At 38.8% G+C, this 24,132-nt stretch overlaps 1 protein-coding gene across 1 annotated transcript in view; it reads left to right on the forward strand.

The window, feature by feature from the left end:
- Positions 1 to 22,802, forward strand: part of MND1 (meiotic nuclear divisions 1) — a 39,143-nt gene extending 16,341 nt beyond the window's left edge. Inside the window, exons 5-8 of the mRNA XM_071555147.1 lie at positions 3,649 to 3,723; positions 5,568 to 5,682; positions 20,194 to 20,238; positions 21,925 to 22,802. Coding sequence (XP_071411248.1) covers positions 3,649 to 3,723; positions 5,568 to 5,682; positions 20,194 to 20,238; positions 21,925 to 22,031 — 342 coding nt within the window. The 3' untranslated portion in view covers positions 22,032 to 22,802. The remainder of the gene's footprint in view (positions 1 to 3,648; positions 3,724 to 5,567; positions 5,683 to 20,193; positions 20,239 to 21,924) is intronic.
- Positions 22,803 to 24,132: the final 1,330 nt, after the last annotated feature.

A 24,132-nucleotide genomic window follows, 5' to 3' on the forward strand; every position in this document is an offset into this window, starting at 1 on the left:
CTGAAAATGCTCTTGTAGAGAATCTTTCTAACTTCTTAATTTTTAATTATTTAATCTCCCCTCCTTCTTTGAACAGCTTTCTACTACTTCCTTGCATGTCAGTCAGACAGACTGGAGACATGGAACTTTCTGTACTTCTTTTCCATACCTGGTCAGTTAGACTTGTGGCAGAAAGTTGTTCATGTGTCAGACCACACATCTCTCTCAAGAGACAGAGGAGCAACAATATCTTTTTTACTGGGTCAGTCTCACTGCTATTGGCAGGGGTCAGATTTCTCTGAGTGGTTAATGTTCCTTGAGAAATTGTTTGCCAGTTACCTTGAAAAGTGTCCCAAGGTTGCTCCAAGGGTTGAAATATTCCATCTGCTACTGTACTTCTTTGCATTTAGGTTTGTCATTCCTTGCACAGACCCTGGCCATCTGTATGCTTGTCCTATGTTAGTTTTTCTTCAATATCTTGCCTCCTTCTGCTATTCCTTTCCTTATCCTCATCTTTTGTCTGTTGTCATGGGGATAGCCATTGTGACTTCCAAATAATACACAAAGAGCTGTGGGGTCATTTTTTTTGGAAATTTTTTGGTTGTGAGAAGAATTAAAAAATCCGAAACACCCAAAAATTTAAAATCTGTGAGAGAAGAAAGCAAAATCTTAAAAAAGATTGTGTAAAAATCATTTTTGCTTTTAGGCAGACAAAGGTCTTCTAACCTTATGGCATGACAACCCTTCATGTTGTGCATGTCAAAATCTAAGAAATTTCTTTATCTCCCACAGTTTGTCATTACTATCTCTCACAATTGAGTGATGTAGAATATAGAGACTCAAGAAAATGATAAGATGCCATTCTAGGAAATGTGCTTCCTAGCTGGAAACCAGCTTTTATGTTTTGCAATGCCCTGAGAGCGCCTTCTGTGCATCCATTTTAGAGAAGGCAGAAACATTCCCTAAGAACTTTGAGTGTGACCAAGACAGGGAAAGCAATGCCCTTATGGTCTGCCTTGCAGAGAACATTGGCTTCTGCTTTGTACTTGTGGTGTAAGGGCCTAGATAAGCTTCTTGGCCTCTCTGCCCCCTCTGCAAATTTCATTCCAGAAAAAATCTTTCTTCAGAGGTGCCAAATGACATGTGCTCTAGTGTTTGTCTTCCCTGGGCTTTGTGAACTGCATCTGAGTATTTGTCCTCTTCTGAACTGTATATGTACCTATGTTTAGTATGGCATAATGTGGGGACTAACACACCTAATTTTTTAGGAGTTTTATGGAAAACCCAGCAGGAGAACTGTTCAGCTATGTACCAATATTGAAATGTTGGTGTGCTTCAAGCCACATACTGAAACCTACACTGCCTCTGTGGTTACTTGCACTGAGGGCAATAACTAAACAACTGGATATACTTTCCCTCAAATTATATATATCCTACCATTCGTATATTTTCTATGTGAATCAAAAAACCCCTAAAATGTTGTTTTAGAAAGGAGACTTTCTTATCTGTATGTATGCTCACATTTGCATGAACACAGAAAGAGTAATTATTTTTTAAAAACTGATTTATAAAAGGAACCACTAAACTCAGTGAGCTGCATTTGGGCTGGGCCCTAATCTATATGGGCCACCAGTATGGAGTTTCTTCTCTGGCTTTTCTGTTCTGACTGATCTCCAAGACTTGGCAGAAAGCTCTGCCTGATATTTATCATGTGTTTTCTTTTAATATGTATTTCTTAAAATACAGACTGAACATTAATTTTGATATAAATTGAGAAGTGATTATTTCCAAACCTGTTCAGTTTGTGTTGTATGAATGTGGTCTTGGTGTTTCAGCTGCATAATATGAACAATATGGTTAAATTTTCAAGGCTAGGGACTGCAAGAAATACCTAGGAATTCTTTTCTGCTCAGTGAGATGCTCAGTAAGGAAGGGAATGTAGAAGTGTAGGCTTCATGTGAGGGATTTTGGGGTAGGGCAGAATAAAACCTGGGCTCTGACTGCCCTCTTTGTTGTTTTCACAATTAGTCTTATATATTAATATTCTACCTGACTGGTGTTCAGAGCATCTTGAAACTAAACCAAAATGTATTTAGAAAGCATGCTATTGTTTCTCCTGTTTGTTTTTCCTTTTGTATTGCTTTCTAATGCAGTAAGTGGTTTTCAAACTATATATTTTATTAGAATTGTGGCAGTTTTGCATTCTTATTCATCTCATTTAGTATTTTGAGGGGCTTTGTCTGATGCTGAGTATGGTGTCCTGGAGGGGCAAGTCATACGTCCTGCTCAGCTTAAGAATTTCCAAAGTATCTCTGGAAAACTGCCAACTAAATTGGAAGGGCCTGGTTCAAAATTGAGTGGCAAGTTAATGGAGAGAGACCTCTGTGCTGGTTTGAAGGTGAACCAGCAAGGGAGAATGAACTCACCACGAGAGAGATTATAAGTCAGAGCTAAAATTTAATAATAATATTATTATAGCAACACTGACACACAAGGGAAATTGCTTTCAACTCACAATACCCCAGCAGTATAACCCAGTGTCCTGGGGCACAAACCCAAGGGGGTTTGTTTGCCCTTGTGCTGAGACCCCTGTGGCTCCCCCAAGTCCAGAGCAAAAGGAAAAGAAAGACCTGTTGGTGCAGGCGAGGGCTGTGGTCTGGGCGAGAGCGGTGATCTCCTGCTGTCGAGGTCCTGCTGCTGCTCTGGATCCGACGAGAAGTACCCGAGGTCTTCTTACCCACCACTTATGTACCCTCAGGGAGCACTCAGTCCCTCCCCCTGGGCGGGGACTCACACAATGGGTGATTGACTCTGGGAGCCAGGGGGTGTTGAGCTGTTGATGGCCCATTAGCAGCTCCGCCCCCCTCAGGCTGGGTGTGAAGGTGATAATGGCTCCCTGGGCAGCTGCTGCTAATGGCCCATTGTCCTTGGGGAATGAATAGAGGGGGTAGAATACACAGCTTTGATCACCCCCACACAGGGTTAGCTGGTCCCTCCTGCTGAACTAGGACACCTCTCTTTGTGAATTTTTTTCTCCTGGAGTATCAGAAAAGTGGAAGGAATTCCCACCAGCCCTGTGAGATGTGACTTCGGTGAGATTCCTCTGCCTCAGGCCTGAAGGAAGAGAACTCTGTGAGGTCTAACAGTGTGAGGGAGCACAGTAAAAGGGGGCCACGGCTTTATATGCCATTGAGCTACAGAGGCTTCTGTTCACCAGCATGTAAAAGGGATTGGGCCCGTGCCAATGGCATAGCAGACTTTGGGAACACAAGTATCAGCAGCTGAGCAGGTGGACCTGCTGCAGCTTTTGTCACTGCTTCCACTGAATAGGGAGAACTGGAAAAGCACCATGTTATGGAGTCCTTTGCATAGAGATGCCAGATTATGGTATGAAATAGAATTTTGGTCCCATGCTGAACATTCAAGATTATGTGCCATGAGAGTGAAAATTTCTTAGACCTTAAGTTACTTCCTGAAATTCCTCAGACTTATATTTTGGTGCTTTTGTATTTATTTTCTGTTTATTTTTATTGCATATTTTTGTATATCTCTCTTAAAAGGGTATATCCCCTGTTTATTTAAATATATTATTATGCATACACATTTTATTGATATGTTTAATACATGTTACTGGAAAGTTTTGATTCTGTTCTTTGTTTCCTTTATCAGTTTGCTGAAAGCAGCCAGAAGAAAGAGGCTTTGCAAAAAAGCATCGAGAAATCAAAAATTGGACGTGAAGATACTGTAAGTTGCTTTGGGGGGAGGAATCCTACAAGGAAATCGGGCTACAAGTATGCACTTCTTCTAAATACTAATGTAGTCCTTCCAGGTATTTTTAGATTTAAAAATATCTTAAAACTTTAACTACCCAGAGGTATGTACCAAAGTTGCCAATGGTTGCTGAACTGCCAAATCTAGTAACTACAAACCTAGATGTTGGGATTTTTCTATTAAACTTTGTTGTGATATAGATTGCTAAATTACTGTTCTGAGCGGCCATGTAAGCCTGGTACTCTTTGCACTCTGAAGCTGTTGACACTGCAAAGTAATATTTAGGCTTTATGTTTACTGTATGTATGAAGCAACATATTAGTTAGAAATAGTTGATACAGTATTCTGAGTTGCTGATTTACATTGAGATGCTCAGTCCAAAGAGGTTTAAATCTCCAATAAATAAATGCATAAAACAGGGACAGGCAGAAGCTTTCAGAAGGAATTGAATTTTGTAGTAAAGTGCCAAATCTTCAAATCCAAACTTTTATAGAAACACTCCAGGTTTTCCCCATGTACGCTTCCTTTATCTAGTAAGTAAGAGTGACCCTTGCCATCGAACTCTGTTAAAGTCTCACTTTCACAAAGTCAGTGGAAACCTGCTTTTTGCCAGTACCTTTAACAGTGATTCTTTGCACATCCTGACCACTCACTCACAATGGACTGTAATCAGGAAATCGTGGGTGGGTTTCGCACACAGTTGTGCTTGTCATGTTTCCAAATGGACTGTTCCAGATTTGCGCTACTCCAGAATGTGGCCTGCCCTATAGAAAGCTGTTTGTCCTGGGAATGCTGTTCCAGCTGATGTTTCCAACATTTTGGTTCCTGATTATACATCAGGGAGAAGTCCTGAAAAATCTAGATCACAGTGTAGGTCTCTGAGCATCTTGCAGCCATATCTCAGCATCTGGAAATTTTGATTTCCATTCATTCTGCATTTTCAGAACATGCTGAATCCAGATCGCTGGCAAAAGCACTGGCAATATGGAAGTTTGGTGGTGGCCGTGGTGGGAACCCAAACCGAAACCTAAACAAAACGCCATCCCCACAAACACCTCAGGCTGCTGAACTGCCATGGAGATTGCCATTGGTAAAAACCTGGTCATTTACAAACTCCTGCTGTCTGGCTCTTTAGGCTACCCAGTGCCCTAGCATGAGTTATTTGAATATCAGCCAGTTACAGTGTTTGTAACTACACACTGAATTAGAAGTATGTGCTGAGTTGGCTGTGGGAGAGCTCATGGTGAGTCAGTGTCTGTAGATTCTTATTGATTGGTAGAACATCTGGTCGATACTGTGTACAGTCCCAACTAGGAATACCAGGTCATAAATATCTGAGTTTATTTTTGAAACCACTGCTCTTAAATGGTGTGGAAAAATAAAGAAGAAAAATAAATTCAGAGGGTGTTCATACACAGTACCTCAATTTGTGGAAGAGTGGACGGTAGGTTTTTCTGTAAGGCTGTCTTTAATTACAAGAATAGCATTCCTAAATACTGTTAAATCTTTAAGCCCACGATTAAGAGATCTCTTTGGAATTTGTCAAACTTTGTTCAGTTCAAAGGTTGTAGAAAATTTTTCTTTTTTTTAACTATTTTGGCCTTAATTTTTTTTCCGTCCAGTTTCCACTTGATACCAGTGTCACTGAGAATTTTGTGTAATAAAATAAAATGGTCAAGTGGTTCATTGACGGAAAACAGTAGTGAAAGTAGTTATAAAATTTATGTATCTTTAAGTTTTGAAAAAAATTCTATGCAATAATTACTGTTTTTAATGCTTGTATTTTTTGTATCTCCCAATGTACTGTTAATCTTCAGGCAGAACGTGCAGCTCTAATGGAGGAACTTGCTGCCCTTCGGCAGAAAAAAGAGCAGCTAAAAGCAGAAATAGACAAATACAGAGAATGTGATCCAGATGTTGTTGAAGAAATGCGTAAGTTGTATATTATTTAAAGTGGCCTTTGGCACGACAAGGTCTGCACTTCTTTAGCTTAAAATCTGGTATGCAGAGGTTAGTCAAAGACTAGCTTTTCTTTTTAAAGCTGAGCGATACAAAACAGGTACACAGGCCATTTCTTTTCATGTTCTGTTCTATTATGTATGAGGGGGTTTATTGATATTTACTCCGCCAGCAGCTGAGCAGTTAACAAGCAATCCTATAATTAAAATACTCTGATGCTTTAGAATTAATATTAGCAGCACTTTTTATAGAACCATACCAATTCTGTAACTTGTCCTGAACCCTAGAGTGTGTGTAGGATGAGTGGTCTGTGGATCCCACTTAGCTTCAGTTCCATGCTGGCAAAACAGGTACTTACTTTGTCTTATCTATTTAGAACTTAAGCATTTCATTGGAGACACTTAATAGTCACTTGCAGGGAAGTTTGGTATCACAGTGTTGACTGACTGTACTGTCTCTGACCTGCTGGGCTTTGGCTGGAGTTTCTAATTCTAATGGAATACAAGGAATGATGAGTGACTTTAATACTTAATACAAAACTGGGCACTGAATGTACTTAATATTCTGATCCTTAGCATGAAAAATGAAAGCATGCATGAAATTTTATTGAATTTTCTCTACTGCAACTGCCATGTTTTATTTATTAGGCTCTTTCATTGCTACCCCAGCACCACTGCATATTCAGTTGCTGTAATGCCAAAATGCTGTTACAGAGTGACAAGGAACAGGCCCAGGGCTTTTTCTGAAAAGATATGTGGCTGAATCTTCCTCTTTCCTTTTTCTTCTAACAAAGTCCACAGCTTTAGAAATGTTCTGAGAGGAAGCCAGGAACATAAACAGGGTTGGCAGCACACATCAAATCGGGACAGAAATTATTTATTTTGAGGGGCTGTGACATTTTTTGTCAGCTGTGTTATCTTTCCCCAAGGATGTAATGGTATGCCAGGCAATATGCAAACTTGAGGCCTGAGGTTAGTTACTCTGCTGTAAATCCCTCGCTGCCTGCTCTCCTGAGGACAAGACACATTCCAGCTGATTCCAGCTGTAAAAATGAATGAGGTTAGGCAGATAGTGACAGCAGAGGGATGTGTAGTGTCAGGTATTTTAACTGCTGAGGTACCCTTGTAGTGAGCATTGCACTGAATCGCTTGAGGAGCCTTTTTTGAAGCAGTCACAGTGAACATGTTCCTAAATATCAGGCACAAGCAGGCAAATCACAGCTTGAATGCTAGTGCAAACTACTTTAGCTGGCAACACGGAGAGTAATAGCCTGGAAAGAGGGAAAGAGAGAGAAATTTAATAACTAGTTACTTCAGTTATGCCCTTGTCTTTCATTTGTTTGTTGGAGGGTTTTGTTTTTTTTGAGGGGGTATATTAAAGTGTGTGGAAGGTTTATGTGAACTTGTGTGATGGAGTCATGACCACTTAAGCGAGTTGGTGAGGTTAGTGCTATTGGAGGGGAATATACAGTCGTGTTTCAAAATTAATTTGTACTTGACCTTCAGTTAAAAAGTTTCTGCCTCTTTATATGTTTTGTCCATTACTGTTGCACAGGTAGTGCAGATTATTGCTGTCAATGTAGGAGTGAATAAATGGCAATGTCATTTGAGGGAGTTAAGGTCTTTTTCAAAGCTGAATCGAATTTTACCAACTTTAAGGGAAAAAAGAAAAGGGGGGAAAAAAAAGGTTGGGGAGCATTTCTCTTGATCCAGAGTGCAGGAAAGTGTAAAGGCAAAACAAGTTGCAGGAAGTTACGTTTTTTAGTGTAAGAAGGCAATAAAGAATCTCAGGCAATGAAAGGCCTTCAGCTAGACATAAAAGTTACTGCTGCTGCTTCACAGGAAAACCTTGTAATAAAAATTATTCACAGATTTTTAAAGTGTTTTTGAGCTGCATGTGAGTGATATGATTTTCTACTTGTGTACCATTTAGAGAACATAATCCTTGGGATTATGTTCAGTTAGATCACCTGAGCTGTTTTCTAACCCTAAATTACCTACCTTATTTGAGAGTCAGAAATTAGAGATGGTTGTTATATTACGAGCTGGATTGTTCAATAAAATATGTTTTGTAATGGGCAGTTGTCACTTTCTACATTTGGGTTTTCCTTCTTCTTCCTTAATGACTTCAATCTCTACAGAAATCTTTCTGATGCTTAGTATAAAATTTCATTAAATTTCTTATCCCATATCATATAATGCTGCCTTGATTCTTCTCGTGATATTTTGATATTTTAAGGCTATATCAAATTGTCATCTGTTTTTAGTGACCTTCAAATTTGGTGCATGCTTTGCTGTGTCTTTTTAGTTGCCCATTCCCTCAAGGGAGTATTGCAGAAACAAACCTACTGCACAGCAGTCAGCCTCATTAAAACACACATACACACACACATATTATTTTCAGGGTCAAAACAAAGTTTGGGTGATTCACAGCAAATATCTGAAGACTCAGCTAAAAGCTGAACATCTGTCTTGCTTCCTGAATCTTGTGGTGGGAAAGTGAAGTTTGACCATGTAACTAAATATACTATAATGCGTATTCAGAAGGGGCAAATTGGAATACTAAAATACTAATTTCATTTTTTGCTGACTTCACTGCTTGTCCTTTTGATATCAGTAACAAATGCTTGCTATATGGTTTGGCTTGGGTTCCTTGCCTTTTTTATTAGAAGTACATTGAAGTATAAACTGTAACGCCTGCCCAAGTTCACAGCATTTGAACACAGAATTTCAGTATTTGTATGTAACAGCTAACTAGAGTAAATAGTAGAAGAAACAAGATTTAGGGCCAGACCACTAAAGGAAGCTACATAATAATCTGGTCCTATGGATGTATTCTGATAATTCCATTTTACAGGTAGGTGTTACAAAAATAAATTTAAAATAGAAAAATATATGAGTTATTTTTCTAATGACCTCTGCAATTCAGTGATTGAGGCTTGTCTTTGCCACTTGGAAATGCTGTTTAAGAATTTTGTGTTAGTTAGGACTGAGTAATAAATTGTTTCTCAACATTAAAGGCAGTAAAACTGAAAACAGCCATTGGAAATAAAAAAAAATAGTGGTATTTTATGCTTCTCTATAAAACTTGTAATGCTGCTGCAGATGGTGCAGGACAGAGCCCCTGTTTCTCACTGCGAGGCCCGTTCATGTAGACTGGAAGGTGCTCCTGGGAAAGCACCCGCTGTGCAGAGATTCCTCCAGCAGAAAGGCTTATGTGACATAGCAAGCATGTGTGCCAAGTTGGATACATGTGGTGCTGCTAGATTCTCTAGAGACTATGGTAGAGGACAAAGGCATGGAGAATGCAGTCTTCCAGTAGTTCACAATTGATCCAGATTTTCATAAAGTCAACAGAAAAAGCTGCATGTAACATCAAGATTAACCTGCTGCATAAGTTTAATTCTTCCTGCCTGCCAGAAAGAGATATTAAGGAGCTAATAAATTTTTTCTTATAATTCATTTTATAGAAAGGTTTATCTGATAACATACAGATACGTGTATATATAACATTTATACAGATAAATGGTAGGGACTGCTCTGAGTTGTTGGTCTGTTTGTAACTGAAAACAGCTAAGCATTTTCAATGTTGATTATAAAAGAAACATTTCTAGAATTTCAAACTTCTTGTTCTTTTACTCTAAGTAAACTAGACTAGAGGAATGTTGATTTAAATTTTATTAAAACATTGTTGGGTCTTAGCTATTTTTTTTTCCACAATAGCCATGCTTTGGTTGCTGTGTGCCTTTGCATAGAACAGCTGTCTCAGAAATAGGAATAGTTACATACTGGCTGGAGGAAGTGACTTCTGTGTGGTGTGACTGCTAATATTTACGTGCCTTTTCTTAGATGTTGCCTGTCAGCATTCTTTTTATTTGGCATATTTTCCAAATTTCCAGTTATTGATAATTTTTATCTTAAGACTTTTACCTTTAAAACAGTGTTCTGAACATGTCTAAACAAACCATATTCTCAAAAATTAGCAAACTCCCAGATACAACACACATAGCAATTTTCGTGTCAACCTTTTTACTTTGCCTTTCTTTGTTTATTTTGATCCTGTAGCACGCGAGGCAAGTGATTCAAATGGACACGATTGCAAACCACAAATATTCACAGTTATCCTTCTGACTCCCTGAATGTGTGATCTCAGAGGCATCACTACTTGTGCAATTCATCGTTAGATTATTTTCTAAAACTAATACTTACATGGCTATGTGAAAATAAATTCTAACTAAACATAACTTAATTTCTAGAAATAATACGAAGTAATAAATTTACTTGTATGAAAACATATTATGTAAACATATAATAACTGGGAAATTTTAACTGTTAAATGAAGTTGAAAAAGGAACAGGATACCTAATGAGTGGAATTGCAAAGGTATACTTGGATCACTGATGCTCCAAGCTCTTGGTAATCATAGTAAGCAAGATGAAATTTCAAGTTTAAGCAGTATATCTGCTCCTTTATCTTCAACCCTTCCAATTTATTTTTTTATCTTGAAAGTCAAGAGAGGCTCATTGGCATTTGGGTTATTGGAAACGCTGATCCTTTGACAGAGTGAACACGTGCAAAGCAGAATCTGGCTGTGATTACCAGAGGCCATAACATGGTGATTTAAGGACCTTCCCTGACAAAAGCAGGTTAAAGAGTTCTTACCTTGGTCCTTCATTCCTGTGCTGTAGTTCACCAGTGATAAAAGGAAGTTGTCTGCTCAAGTTAGGAACAGATGGTATAGTTACCCTTGTCTTGTGAATCTCCTGAGGTCTTTGAAATCTCTTTCCACCCAACGAGTGTGTCTGATGGAGTCTTTCACTGCCTTCTTCAGAAGGCTTTCATATGTGTGGTAATATGTCATGCACCTCACAGAATTGTCTGCCTTGTGGTAGTTGCCCTGAAGAGCAACCAAGGATCCTCTGACCAACTAGGAGCACATCAGGTGACAAGTTTTCAAAGGACGCCTTCGTGAACTCTGCAATGAGTTCAACTGTTAGAAAATGGATTTAGAAAAAATTGAGTAAGGGAGGGAGAAACGGGAGTAGGTAAATGTGTGAGCAGCTTCTCGCCTGTGTAAAGAAAGGAGAATGTAGCAGCCATGAAGAATAATGAGTGAAGGGTGACCAGGACAAACTGGGCAGCTTAAGATTTATCTGTACCTGTATACCTATGACACAAACCTTTAAATGAAATATGGGGCTTTTGGTTGAAGCTGGGAAGCTCAAGTTCAGAAGGGTTGTTTGGCTTTCAGCAAAAGGCCCTTATTCTCTGCATTTCAGAGAATTTCTCTGTCTCTGTGTTTGGACTTCAGATAAAAGGTTACTCTGCAATGAAAAACTGCCCTAAATATTAAGACACATGCATACTTGTGTTTTTATATCTCAAGCATATTCTAGCAAGAGTATTCTTAGAGAGTGTCATCTTAAGAAAACTTGCTTTAAAATGAAGCTGCATTTTAGCTGGTTAAACAAAAAAAGCCCAAAACCAAACACAAACACCACATTTTAAAATAGCTTGTGTTTTATTAGTGGGACTTTACTTGAACACTCAGAAAAGAGGCAATTGGAGAATCAAATCTTTAAGTAATGTATGTAACACCCTGCTTAAAAAAAGTTGCTACTCTGGCAAGTTACCAATTCTTGAAATCAAATGAGAACAGTCACAAGGCTTGTTTTTGTTCTTTCTGTTTATTTTTTCTTGTTTATGTTGGGATGACAGAAGAAATATGTAGAGTGAGAGGGGTGATGGATGAAATATATGGGAATAGTTCTATTGTCTGAGCCAGTAAATCCTTATGGCAAAAGCTGTTGAGCTGTTTAGGAATGGGAGACACTTGATAAAATTTGTGATGTGGAAAATGGCTACTTACAACATTTATGATACTCCTTGATTTAGAAATGAATCAGTAGCAATCTGTTTGTCCATGTTTTAAAGCCCTGATTAAAAGCATCAAATGGAACTAATTTGTCAATCGTTTATATATGAAACAAAAAGGGTTTTGTGGAGGGAGTATTTTGCTTCTTCCCATGGTTGACCTGCTAGGTTAGTTGTGTATGGTAGCATTCATTCAGACTGTTTTAATTAAGTTATGGTGGTGATATTCAACCAGAAGATACTGGTTTATATCTTTTCATGACTTCGACATGCAAAATTAGGTCAGGAAAGGTATTGTGGGTTTTAGTTTGCTCTTTTCAGTGCAAAGTTGCAGGACTGTCAAATGAGGCCTTCCCTGGACTTCTTAAAACAAAAGAGGTCAGCAGTCTCATACCTTCAGATATCTTCCATATTTTATGTGATGGTACATTACGTTTTCATTATTGGTTTAACTAGATTAGGACCTTATATTCTCAATTTATATTCCTAATATAGATACCTTGTTCTGTGCTATTTATCTGCAGAGTTTTTGCGGGGCAGGTTGTATGAGTGCAAGACTAATCTTGGCACTGGTGGTGTATTTGAGGGTATTTCTAATGGTTTTTCTTCCCTCCTCACTTGAACAATTTATGAGCTAGTTTCATTGAAAAGAGCAGGATATCAGGAAAAACTCCAGAACAGAGAACCAATTGGAAACATCAAGATGAACACACCACTGTAAGACCTCTGTAGATTGGGAGAAGGTTCTCTTTGGTGTTTTGACTCAGTTTTGCATGATACTTTGGTAAGGAAAGTAGGGTAATAGAATCCTGATGAAACATCAGTAACTACCTTATAATTTGTTAGCAATTCAGTATCAGAAAGGGAGGTAGAATTGATGAAGCTCTATAATATGTTCTGTCGTGTCTGTGCATCTGCTCAGTATTTATATTAATAAGCAAGAGAAGACATGCTTTTGTTACATTTGCAGATGGTCAAACTAGACAAAGCACAGACAAAGGACAAAGTGGGATTTCAAAATAAGCATGACAAATTGCAAAGATAGTCTAAAAAAACACAATAAAATTCGCTAGCGGGGAGTGCAAAGATGTACATGAATTCAAGGATATTGTGTTATACAAATGATCTGGAGCAGTTGGTTAAGGGGGGAGGGTTTGAAAAAAGATGTCAGAGTTATAGTACTTGACAGGTTGAATGTAAGAATTTCTGCTGTGCAGAGCAAAATTGTCATACTCAGATGCAGAATTTTAACCAATAAGGAGATGTATGAAATAATCTTTTTGATGAAGCTGACATTAGTGTGGTTTCAGCTGTAACACTGACAGTGTTGGATATCCTACCTAATTTATTTCAGAGTATTCATATATTCATATAACTCAGTGTTCAGAGTAGAGCAAAAAGATCTGACAATGAATAGTCACATTCTAAGAGGAATAAACATTTACAAAAATAGGGCTCAAAAGAAGGTTGCTCCTGGTGAGTTTTGTGTATCTGTATCTCCTTCAGAAAAAGGAAAGGAAGAGCCTGTTACTCAGATTAATGGAAAAGTTTGCAATAAGTAATAGCCTTAAATTGCAGAATGAGAAAAAAATCAAGTGAAAAACTAATGAATTAGACTGTCTGGGAAGATTGTAAAAGCTCTGATACTGGAAACCTTAAAAAAAGGCTGGGAGTACCTCAGAAATGGCATGGGTAAGGTTGAACATGCATTGAATTGTGGGTACAGAGACTGGAGGACCTCCTTCAATGCCTTCCAGAGTCTTCTCTGCAACTTCTGTGACATGTGAGACATGCAGCAGCAGATTGCAACCCAGAAGTGGACAAAAATCATGGTACTCTGGAATGGGCCTCTGAAATGCAATTCAGCAGCACAGAAGTTTGTAAGTTGAATGTGAGTCATCAGTGCCCTGGCAGCCAGGAGGGCCAACCGTGTCCTGGGGGCATCAGGCACAGCATTGCCAGCTGGGCAAGGGAGGGGATTGTCCCGCTCTGCTCTGCACTGGGTCGGCCTCACCTGGAATATTGTGTGCAGTTTTGGATGCCACAATATAGGAAAGATATTAAGCTGTTTGAGAGTGTCCAAAGGAGAGCAGCAAAGATGGTGAAGGGCCTTGAGTGGAAGTTGAAGAAGAAGCAACTGAGGGCACTTGGTCTGTTCAGCCTGGAGAAGAGGAGACTGAGGGGAGACCTCATTGCAGTTACAGTTTCCTTGTGAGGGGAAGAGGAGAGACTGGCACTGATCTCTTTTCTTTGGTCACCACTGACAGGGCCCAAGGGAATGGCCTGAAGTTGTGTCAGGCGAGGTTTAGGTCGGATATTAGAAAAATTGTTCTTCACCCAGAGGGTGGTTGGGCACTGGAACAGGGTTCCCAGAGAAGTGGTCAGAGCACCAAGTCTGCCAGAGTTCAAGAAGGATTTGAATGATGCTTTCAGGCACATGATGTGACTCTTGGGGATGGTCCTGTGCAGGGCCAGGGGTTGGACTTTATGATCCTTTTTGGGTCCCTTCCAACTCAGCATTTTCTGTGATTCTGTAAAGTCCCTTTAGCTGTGCTGAAGGTATGAAGATTATTAGTGAACGAAGTGTGGAGAGAGGAGTTGTCCACTGAAAAAAACAAGTGGTGTTAGGGAGCCCTGAATCAGCCCTTAATCAATTTGATGTGCTTGTTTCTGTTTTGTAAGCATATTGCTTCCCTCTGATCTTTGGATAATTATAATAGATGTATTTTGGTTATGCAACTAAGATTTCAGCATGGGTTTTCTGTACAATACTTGAGAGGCAAATGGTCTTTTTCTGTAGGTACATTAATATAGTAAACTTAAGTGCCAGAGCATGTCTTTTGCAGAGACGAATTTTTTGGTAGCGATTCTGACAAATTCTGTTGGACATTTTTCAAGGAGACTCTGTATACATCCTGATGAAATTTGACAGTGTGACCTTTTCATATAGGACAGAGAGAGTTTTTGCTGATGAGACTTGACACTTTTTTCAAACACACTGACAAAGATCGCAGACCCTTTAAAAGCATGTTCCCAGCAATATGGATCAACTCTTTAGTAGCTTTACTCTGCACTGCTATGTCTCAACATATAGACAAGACTGGCACTATGGTATGTATTTGCTCAGGTTTATTTTCAAGCAAACATATATATACACACACAGATATTGCAGTAGAAGTATTAATTTAATTCATTTATATATGAAAATTTCTTGAGTATTTTTCTATCACGCGTAGCTTATATTGTTGTTCTATGCTTTTCAAAATAGTTGTAGATCAGTAGGTAGCTTTCAAAATTGTCAATGCTTTTTCTTGTAGTTCTGAAACTCTATTCAGAGTCTAAAATAAGTCAGTATGAATAGTCCTGTGGAATTTGTGATGTCATTTAAATGAGAAATCATACTTATGCATTGAGTTGAACATAGTCCTGAATACTGAAGCATTGTGACTTGTTGATTAATATGGGGATAAGTGTTGTGTGGGATACTGGAGTGTGGAGGAAGAATGATGTGTTATTTTGGATTCAGAGGAGTTGACCGAATTCTGATATGCTATCACTTTTCTGCAGAGCAGCTCTTTATTCTGCTTTTAAGAGGAAACACCTCTTTGGGAAGCATGGGGGAAGGTAAAGATTTACAGTAATGTGGAGGTATCTGCCTAATATATGGTTACAAAAAATTCTTCTAAAGCTCTTCTTGCCACATTGCAATTCACCCTGTTGACAGTGTTGTGGATTACTTAGTCTTGAAGATACTCAAATACAGACTTTAAGAAGCCACTTCATCACATAATTGCAGCAAATAGTCTCCAATGGCAAGCTACAGACTCTGGTGTCAGTTTGTGAATGGGTTTGTCAGTAGGAGTTACTAGGCAATTATCTTTTGTACTTTCCATGGAGGACAGGTGTATCATTTCTATGTTCACCTTCTTCCCTGGCCTTTAGAGATGGGCGCTTTATTTACATGAGATGTTTTCATTAGTGGGAAAAATTTTGAAAACTGTGCATCACAGGGTGCTATAGTGATGCTGCTCCAGGAGAGGTAGGGAAACACAAATCTGTCACAGTGTGATGATAGCAAGGTAATGTTGCTGGGAAAGTGAGGACAACCTGTGTGCAGAATGGATAACTCTCTGCAGAAGGTGATGGACAATCAGAGACATTGGAATTCAAGGTCAGATACACTTCTTATGGTAGTTGCCAATTTTCATCTTTGAATTTTGTCTAAGTGAATGTAGAATTATTACAGGAATTCAAATCCACCTAATGCAATTAATTTACCCTGACCAGTTTCATGAGAGAGATTGGTAACCTTTAGGCTAATAATCCTCACTAGTCCCTGAGAACAGTTGCAGCTGTTCTCTGCATTTCATGCAGAAGAATTGTGATTCACACTGTAAAATTACTCCCTCTCCCACATGCTGAAAGCTGCTGTTGTATTTTGCATGTATCGGCTAACAGTCCTACAGGCTGATGGGTGACTGTCTCCTTGATGAAGTGCTAGTTCCCTCTGCAGTCGTGTGCCTTTTAGTTGAGGAATTCCATACAATTTTCTTTTCCTGTTCTGCTCTGAAATGCCTGCATGTCACTGGTAGAATGTCACCTACATTGAAAAGCACGTTTCCAACCCTCTCTCACTTTCTTTATAGACATTTACTGCTGCTGGACCTTCCTTTCCCTAAAGGAAAAAAAAGGGATTCTCCCTATGATAAGGACAATTGCAGATGCTTATGATAATGGTTCAGCTTCCATAATCTGGGGTTTCTGAGTTCCCTGCAGTTCTCCAGAGATACCTGGGCCTGAGGAAAGAAGAGACTTCCATGAGGATTGGTCAAAATTAGCTCTCTGACCCTTAGCCTTTCACTGCTTAGGATGTATTTCCAGATATGTTTTGCTAACATAACATACTTGCATTCCAAGTCATGCTGCTCCTGGGCTTGAATTGCACTACACACAGTGGTTGCTTTTCTTTAGTTTTGGAGAGAAAATGGAAACTTCCATTTTCTTTCTTAGAAAATGCCAAATGTGCCTGAAATTCAGCGGAGGATACTGGGGTGTGCCTCAGCCAAATAATTGACTTGTATCTTGCAGACATGGGAGTGGGAAAGTCTATTGCACTGTCATATAAGTAGGTGAAATAAATACATAATGTCCAGAACAAATGGATTATTTTGTTGCTTCCAGACAGCAGTTATATATTGTCAGCCTATGTGTGCATGTATAGATATAGATGGTAATTAGACCCTAAGGGTAATGAGAACATCTGGAAGCATCTGGAAAATGTTACCTACTGTATTGCTTGCCTCGGCTGCATATTTGGCCTTTCTTTAGACTATACATTTTTAAGTTCCCATGCTGTTGCTATTTTTGGATCTTAAACTTTCATAAAGCAGGAGGCCAATGGCCATGTTATCCTTAGAGCCAGAGAATAGGCAATAACAAGTAGCATGACTTTGAATTAGTTACACCCATATATAAATTAGGTGTGTTGGGGGGGGAGGGGAGTGTCTGCTTTACTACTTCCGTTTTCCCTCATCCATGCATGTACACATAGAGTTGATGAAACCAATGACAGTCCCAACAAGCAACTATAAAAGGCTTCCAAAAAGTAGTCGAGGTGCATATTCCTTCATTTCTGTCGGTTCTTGTGATGGAGTGGGAGGCTTGTGGAAGATGCTGGTGGTGATCCAGATGTGGCTGCTTTCTTCAGGTGATGCAGGTCCATAACTACCAAAGCCTGTCTGTTGTCCCTCTTTCAGGAATGGTTTTGGTTGCAACAGGCACACAAGATCATGCAGTGGAATCGTAGGCAAGAGTTAAGCCTGATCCCAAGGGGCTTAAATCTTGCCTTGAGATAGCTAAATGCTCAGCCTGTAGCCATGAGGCAACAACTGAGGTGAGATGACATAGTAATTTCTGAAGATGGATGAGGTATGTCTCCCCCACCCCAAATTAAAAAGGAAATATGAAGGGAAAATTTAAGTGAAGGAAATGGTGGTTAAGCAGACTGCAGTGCCATCCTGCACCAGGGACAGTGGCAAACTCACTTGATGACAACAGACAGTGCAAGCTGTCTTGTTTGCATGAGCTTACTCAGGCTGGACATGAGGGAAACATGAGTGTCTTGCAACTTGCCAAGCTAGCTGGCATTGCTGTTGATAAAATATTCCTGATGGTCTAAGCAACTTCTAGTATGGCAGAATAAATCCATACCTGCATCCCTGTGGTGCTATCGTACATTTATGTCTGGGCCAGCTAATGCCAAATAGCAAGCAGCACATGCTTGCTTCACCCTCTTGTGAATGTGTTTCTGGGACATGTGATGTGCCTGAGGCTTTGCAAGTGGCTTCCCCCTCCCCCCAACTAATGTGGTGGATGTGTGATCCCAATTTCTGAAGGACTGTGGCAGCCTCTTCTTTGATATTCAGACAGATTGTTTGAATGTCACCTTCACCATCCTGAAGTTCTGCTTTGTGGATCCTTCCACACTTCTGCCATGACACTCTGCTGCCAGTCTGTGATCAGTCTCAGGTGATACATAGAAAGAATGTCGTGGTTAAAATATTTCTTCATTTTATTTGTATGACTTTGACTCACAGGAGGCTTGGTTTGGTTTTTATTATTTTATTTCTCTGCTATTGAAATCACAGAAGCTGCTGCCCACTGTGGGATTTCCCCATTATAGCTTCCTACTCTAATTACCATTTTCATTTCTAGCCACAACTCAGTTATAGGCAGTGACTGGCATTCTAACTACCCTGTTGCCCAGCCTATATCTCTTGGTCACCCAGCCTTTTCTGTGATAGAGCTGTGAAGTCACATTTTCAGAACACATGATGACATATGTATATTTTGACACACATGAGCAATGTTTGCAGGGTGACACTGCACCATGCTGCCACTGCTGTTTGGGGTTGTTAATGCACTGTACTGTATGGCCACTGGGCTTTAAGCACAGGGCTGTGTGCTGAAAGCTGCAGGAACTTAGAGCTGCTGTGTGATGCAGAAGCACAGGGCAAGGCTGGGTAGCTGTTTCCAGCAAAGCAAAACTTTCTGCTGAGACCTTGCAAGTGCTATGGAATAGGTTTCACCAACCATCAGAATGCTGTCACCTTGCAGCTCTGGATCCATGGAGTTTAATGCTATCCTACTTTTCCCCCACTTCGTTTCCAACTTAGTCAAATACAGCTTTCAATTGTGACTGTAGAATTTCAGAAAAATGCTGAGAAAAGTATCACAAGTAAAATATTTAAAATCTTGACTGGTGAAAGCTCTTACTCTGCAGACTTGCTTTAGGTAGGGATAAGTTAAGCACTGTTCCAAATGCCATTAGCTGCAAGTATGTTGTCAGTGCTGCCAGTCATGGAACTGAACAAGTGGAGATGGCAATAAGCAGTCCACAAAGGAAATAAGGAATACCTCTCTCAATCTAAGAACAACTTGAATTTCTGATGCATGCAAGCAAACGAAAATGCCATCTTCTCACACGCTCTGCTTTTTTGCCCATCTTTTTTGCTTTTCTTCATGCTGTGCCTGAACTTCCTAATTGTAAGCCATTTTTAGAAACTACTCTGGTTTTTGAATGTCATATTACTCCGATTAAAACATTGTTCACATCAGGTACTGAAATATTAAGGTTAGAATAATGAGCGTTTACCTTCCTGTGTGCTAGCAGATGATTTTTGAATTTTGCTTGAAGTATAATCTGTATAAAAATGGATACTTGATCATATATTCACTTCTGAGTACCCCTGGAGACAAAATTCATGCTGACCATTCAAATGAGTATTATCATGCAAGTACTAACAAGACTGACTAGGGATAACTAAGTTATGTGTAGGTGTGAGAACCATAATGATTCTGATAAATTCCCACATTACAAACCAACCTGCTTGATTTGACTCGGTACTTATTTTAATGTGAGCAAGGTGATCTAAGAGGAATTGTTCTTGATAGTTTTGCCTCATAGAAGCTATACCAAAACTGTTTGTAGTAATGATAACTGACTATTATGTATTTAGTTCTGGAGTGGTGGTTAGGGAGGTAAACCAAGTTTAATAACGAGAAACATCATTTTGTCTTCATTACATTGAGGAAGTTCTTAAAGCCTGGGAGACTTTCCAGAGCTATATGATAAACTTTTGGGGAAATGTGATAGACTGCTGCATTTTAATTTTCCTTATGTATACGGAGTCATGCATGCCCATGAGATGGATTACTTATGTATAGAGAGGATTATGAAATATTTTACATCTCCATTGCCTCTAGTATCTTCAGGCCATATATCTACTTCAAATCTTGGTGCAGATAATTAAGCCCTCAGGCAAACTAAACTAGGATTATTTTATTTTAATATACACTTTAAAAACTCACAGTGGTTCATATGGTATCTTTTATGTTCTTTTTCCTGTTTTTCTTTAACCTAGTTTTGTGCTTGCAGGAACCTTAAAAGTGTAAAACAAAAGGAGTGTTTGGAAGCAGTAGCATTACTTCCTTATATTGTGTGGTTCCCTAAAAATTACATCAATAAAAATTTTATCTCTGTGTCTTGAAACTATGGAATGATTTTACTTTGATTCATGCTTTTATTGTTGTTGGTGTTTTTCTGTTTTAGGCCAATCAAACAAAGTGGCCAAGGAGGCAGCCAATAGATGGACTGGTATGTATTGCAGTGACACAACTTCACACTAGACCAATTTCAGTAAAAGAGCTACTCATTGTTAAGAATTTTAAATTTGATTAGGACTCGATGTTGGATAGTCCTCACTTATAAAAGCATACAGGAACTTATTTTACTTATAAACTATTATGATGCAAAAAAAGGAATACATCTTCTGAGTTTAGTTATTGAATGTACTTTGTATGACATAGTAGATTTGTCCTTCTGGTGCTGTCTTGCACCCTGTGTTAGGACCTGCAACTCATTTCCTTGGTTGGGTTAAAATTCCTTAAGACCAAGAAAACAATAGAGATGGTGGTGCCCCAGGTATTCAGGAAGTTTAATTCTATTCTGAATGTTCATCTGTTTCTAAAGAGTAGAATGCTTCGTGGAATCTTATTGCTGCTACCAGGTGATGGATGCTGATATAAAGGAGGTATTTTTCAAACTAATTCTTCAGCTTTGGCATGCAGGAAAATGGCTGAACAGTTTTGAGTAAGATTACTGTGATAACATTCATAGAGAAGTTTAACTCAATTTTCTGTTGTTGCTTAGCTTTGCTATATTGTGTTTCCATTTTGCAGAACAAGCAGTTTGTATGTCCTTATTTTTTTTAATTATTTAGAATATTGTTTGTAATTCTTTGTCTAGAATTGATCTCCTCCTGATGGACTGCTTCCTATCATTGGTTATGCCAAGTGCAGCAGGATATTGTTTTAGTCTTCTGACTATTATTGTTTTATATCTTCATTTGCACTAGGTTGTTCACTGCATATTGGCAAATAAAATTATGTTTTTGAAAATAGCTTCCGTGAGTCCTGTTGTCAGGACTCTCTGCTGTTGATGACAGGCTGTTTTCAAGGCCTCCAGTGAGGTAAAGGAGCTGTGCCTCAGCCTGTAGAAAGTAATTTGCTATTAAATTAGACAACTAGGTTATATGCTGTAGCATATTTTTCTTTTGAAGAGACTTTTAAAACCAAATGTGTGATGGTTAAAGGAAACAAAATTTCTAAGATGTACAGACAGAAGACACTTCCTCTCTTAAGGAATTCTGCAATTTATGGGTGTTATAAATGATGCAATGAGTTTTAAAATGACGTAATACATTGCAGTCAATACTGCATTGAAAAAATATGTTAAATTGAAAAAATGTGTATGTTAAAATAATAATGTGATGCTAAAAGAGAAGTGCTGACTAAAATAAAGCTTCTTAAATGTCTTTTATTTATCAAAAAATGTACAATGTCTGAACAAACACACAGGACTAGAAAGGACTTTATAGTTAATTGAAATCTAATTTTTGCAGTTATAGACAGTCACACAGTAGGTGTCTAGTTGAAGAAGGACCTATAAAATACTTGCTATGCATATTCACACTTACCTCATCATTACAGCAGTCTTACACTGCAGTTGTAGCTTTCAGTCTCCTTGTAAAAGAGTAGCAAGAAAAGATAAAGGAAATCTCCAAAAAATAGGAAATATTTTACTTAGCACTGAGTAAAATTATGTTATTAACAAAAGCCTCCTGTTTTGTGTTCTAAATATACTTAATAATGATGTTCCCCTCTACATACTTTTTTCATACACACATAAGGTATTTTCAATGGAAGAATTTTGTTGTAGCCAAGACTATAATTCATGCTTTCCTAAATTTTCAAAACTGAATGGTTTTAATTCTGTTTACAGATAACATCTTTTCAATAAAGTCCTGGGCCAAACGTAAATTTGGATTTGAAGAGAGCAGAATTGATAAAGGTTTTGGAATCCCAGAAGATTTGGATTACATTGATTAGTGTTCAGTTGATGACTGACACAGTTGTACATAGTTTGTTATATATCCACAGTTGACATTTAAGTGTGTATCTAAATCCTCTCCAAACAACTGACCACCCTTTAATCTGATGTTTTTGTTAAATTTAATAAAACTCTAAAAATATTTGTTGCATTTTTTTTCTGATACTCTATAGATAGTAAATTTCTTGGTTTCTTCTGTGAGACAGACTTAGAATGGACAGGGGTTATAGAGAATAATTATTATAGAGTCCTGAGACAGGATGTAACTCTTCCCTTGTTTAACCTAGAAGCTCCAGAGATCTGTGTTTAAATATGTTGAAGGCTTTGGAGAGGAAACAGCAGGGAACAATATGGAGTAGAATGAATTTTTCCCTCATCTCACCAATTAAATAGAAAAGAGGCATAATCTGTTAATGGAAAACAGTGAGACAGACAGTAAGGATGTGAGTAGAAAGGCTGAGGTCAGATTTCAGGTAATTTTTTTCTTGTGTTGCTAGAGCTTCTTGTAAGTTTAGTGACAAAATTTTGGTTGTTAGACATCATCAGAGCTGAATCTGTTCCAGCAAATAGATTGGATTTGACACTGAGCGCTTCTCTGGTCAAGAGTATAATTGCATAGAAGGGGGACCACAGAGCACCCATTCATTCATACCAGTGCACCAGGATTTAGGATGCTTATCTGGGATGTGAGAGACTGAATTCAATTTGCTGTTCAAAACTGAGTATCTTTGTGTTTATGCCCATTTTTCAATTTCAGACAAAGCAAAATAAAGCAACCAAAATAATAACTTATTTCAGAATGTCTCATTTTTGTTTGGTGAAATTTCAGGGGCACCTCACTTTGTATCAGCTTCTGGTTTTTACCTTCTACAGCTGTGGATTGTAAGACAGCATTGCTGCTGTGCATCTCTGGAGGATATAAGTTTTACCCTTAGGAGGCAGGCAGGCCTGTTGCAAGGTAGACATGTGTATCACTGCAAAGTGTCTGTCTGCCTTTTATGTAATCTCTGATGAGAGCGCACTGCTGAATAGGTGACATTTAGCTGGAGATATGCCCAGAAATCTGTCTCCTGTGACCTTTCCAATTAAAAAGTTTCCTATCAGCTCAGTGCATGTTAAAATCCAAGGATTTCAGCTGTGCTCCTGGCTATTGTCATCTCATGTCTATGAAGACAACAAAGTTATTGGGAAGATAGCAAGTGGAAGATTTTCCTCTTGTAGAGATAGCGTAGCAAGTTATCTGTTGCCTAAGGAAAATGTATGTGATGCCTGACACATGGTAAAATGTCACTGTGCTTAAAATTGCAATGGAGATGTTTCCTTTTATGTGTTTGGAAAGATTTTATTCCTAATAAGTCCAGTATTTAACATACAGCATGTGAAGCAGTGAGTACAGCTGCTGACAGGTAAGGCACAGTGTGAGTCAGTGGCACTGAGCTGAGGGCAGTGCTCCTCACCACGCCTGACCTTTGCCCCGTGAAGGGAATGCTGTGCAGCAAAGCTGGGTGGTAGTGCCAAACCAAAGTATCGGTGCACATGTAGCTTGGGTGGTGGTTCTTACTCTTGGATTTTGTGTTGTGAAACAGTAAATAGCTTTGTTTTGTTCTTTGTAGAATATCTCAGGTGGGTTGTTTGGTTTTGGCTAAACATCTGGGTTTTTCTGTGACTTCTGTACCACCCAACAGGTGTCAGAAGCTCTTTGGCACATCTATATTTGAGAGCACATAACTGTCATACACTAGAGATGATGATAACTCAAAAGGCCTGTTTGTATGAAGGAACCTTGAGCATGTGAACTTACTGATGATTTTGCCTCTTAGAATCACTTTCATGTGGCTGACCTCCTACCTGTCAAGGAGCCTCAGGTAATTTATGGCCTGTAACACCTAGTGCATCAAGACTTCCTCTGGTGCCTGTAGGGATGAGGATTTCTTACTGATTTTACTGCTTTGGCTAGTTTCCAAATTTGAGAAGGAAATGAAGATGACCAGCTATTTAAGTTTAGCTGCAATATTGTGGCTTCCTGTTTGTAAAGTAAAAGCATTGTGGACTGTAATAAAACCCTTAAATCTAATAAATATCATCTGTACTTGGGATAGA

Source organism: Pithys albifrons, chromosome 5 (assembly GCF_047495875.1).
Source record: "Pithys albifrons albifrons isolate INPA30051 chromosome 5, PitAlb_v1, whole genome shotgun sequence".
Lineage (NCBI taxonomy): Eukaryota > Metazoa > Chordata > Aves > Passeriformes > Thamnophilidae > Pithys > Pithys albifrons.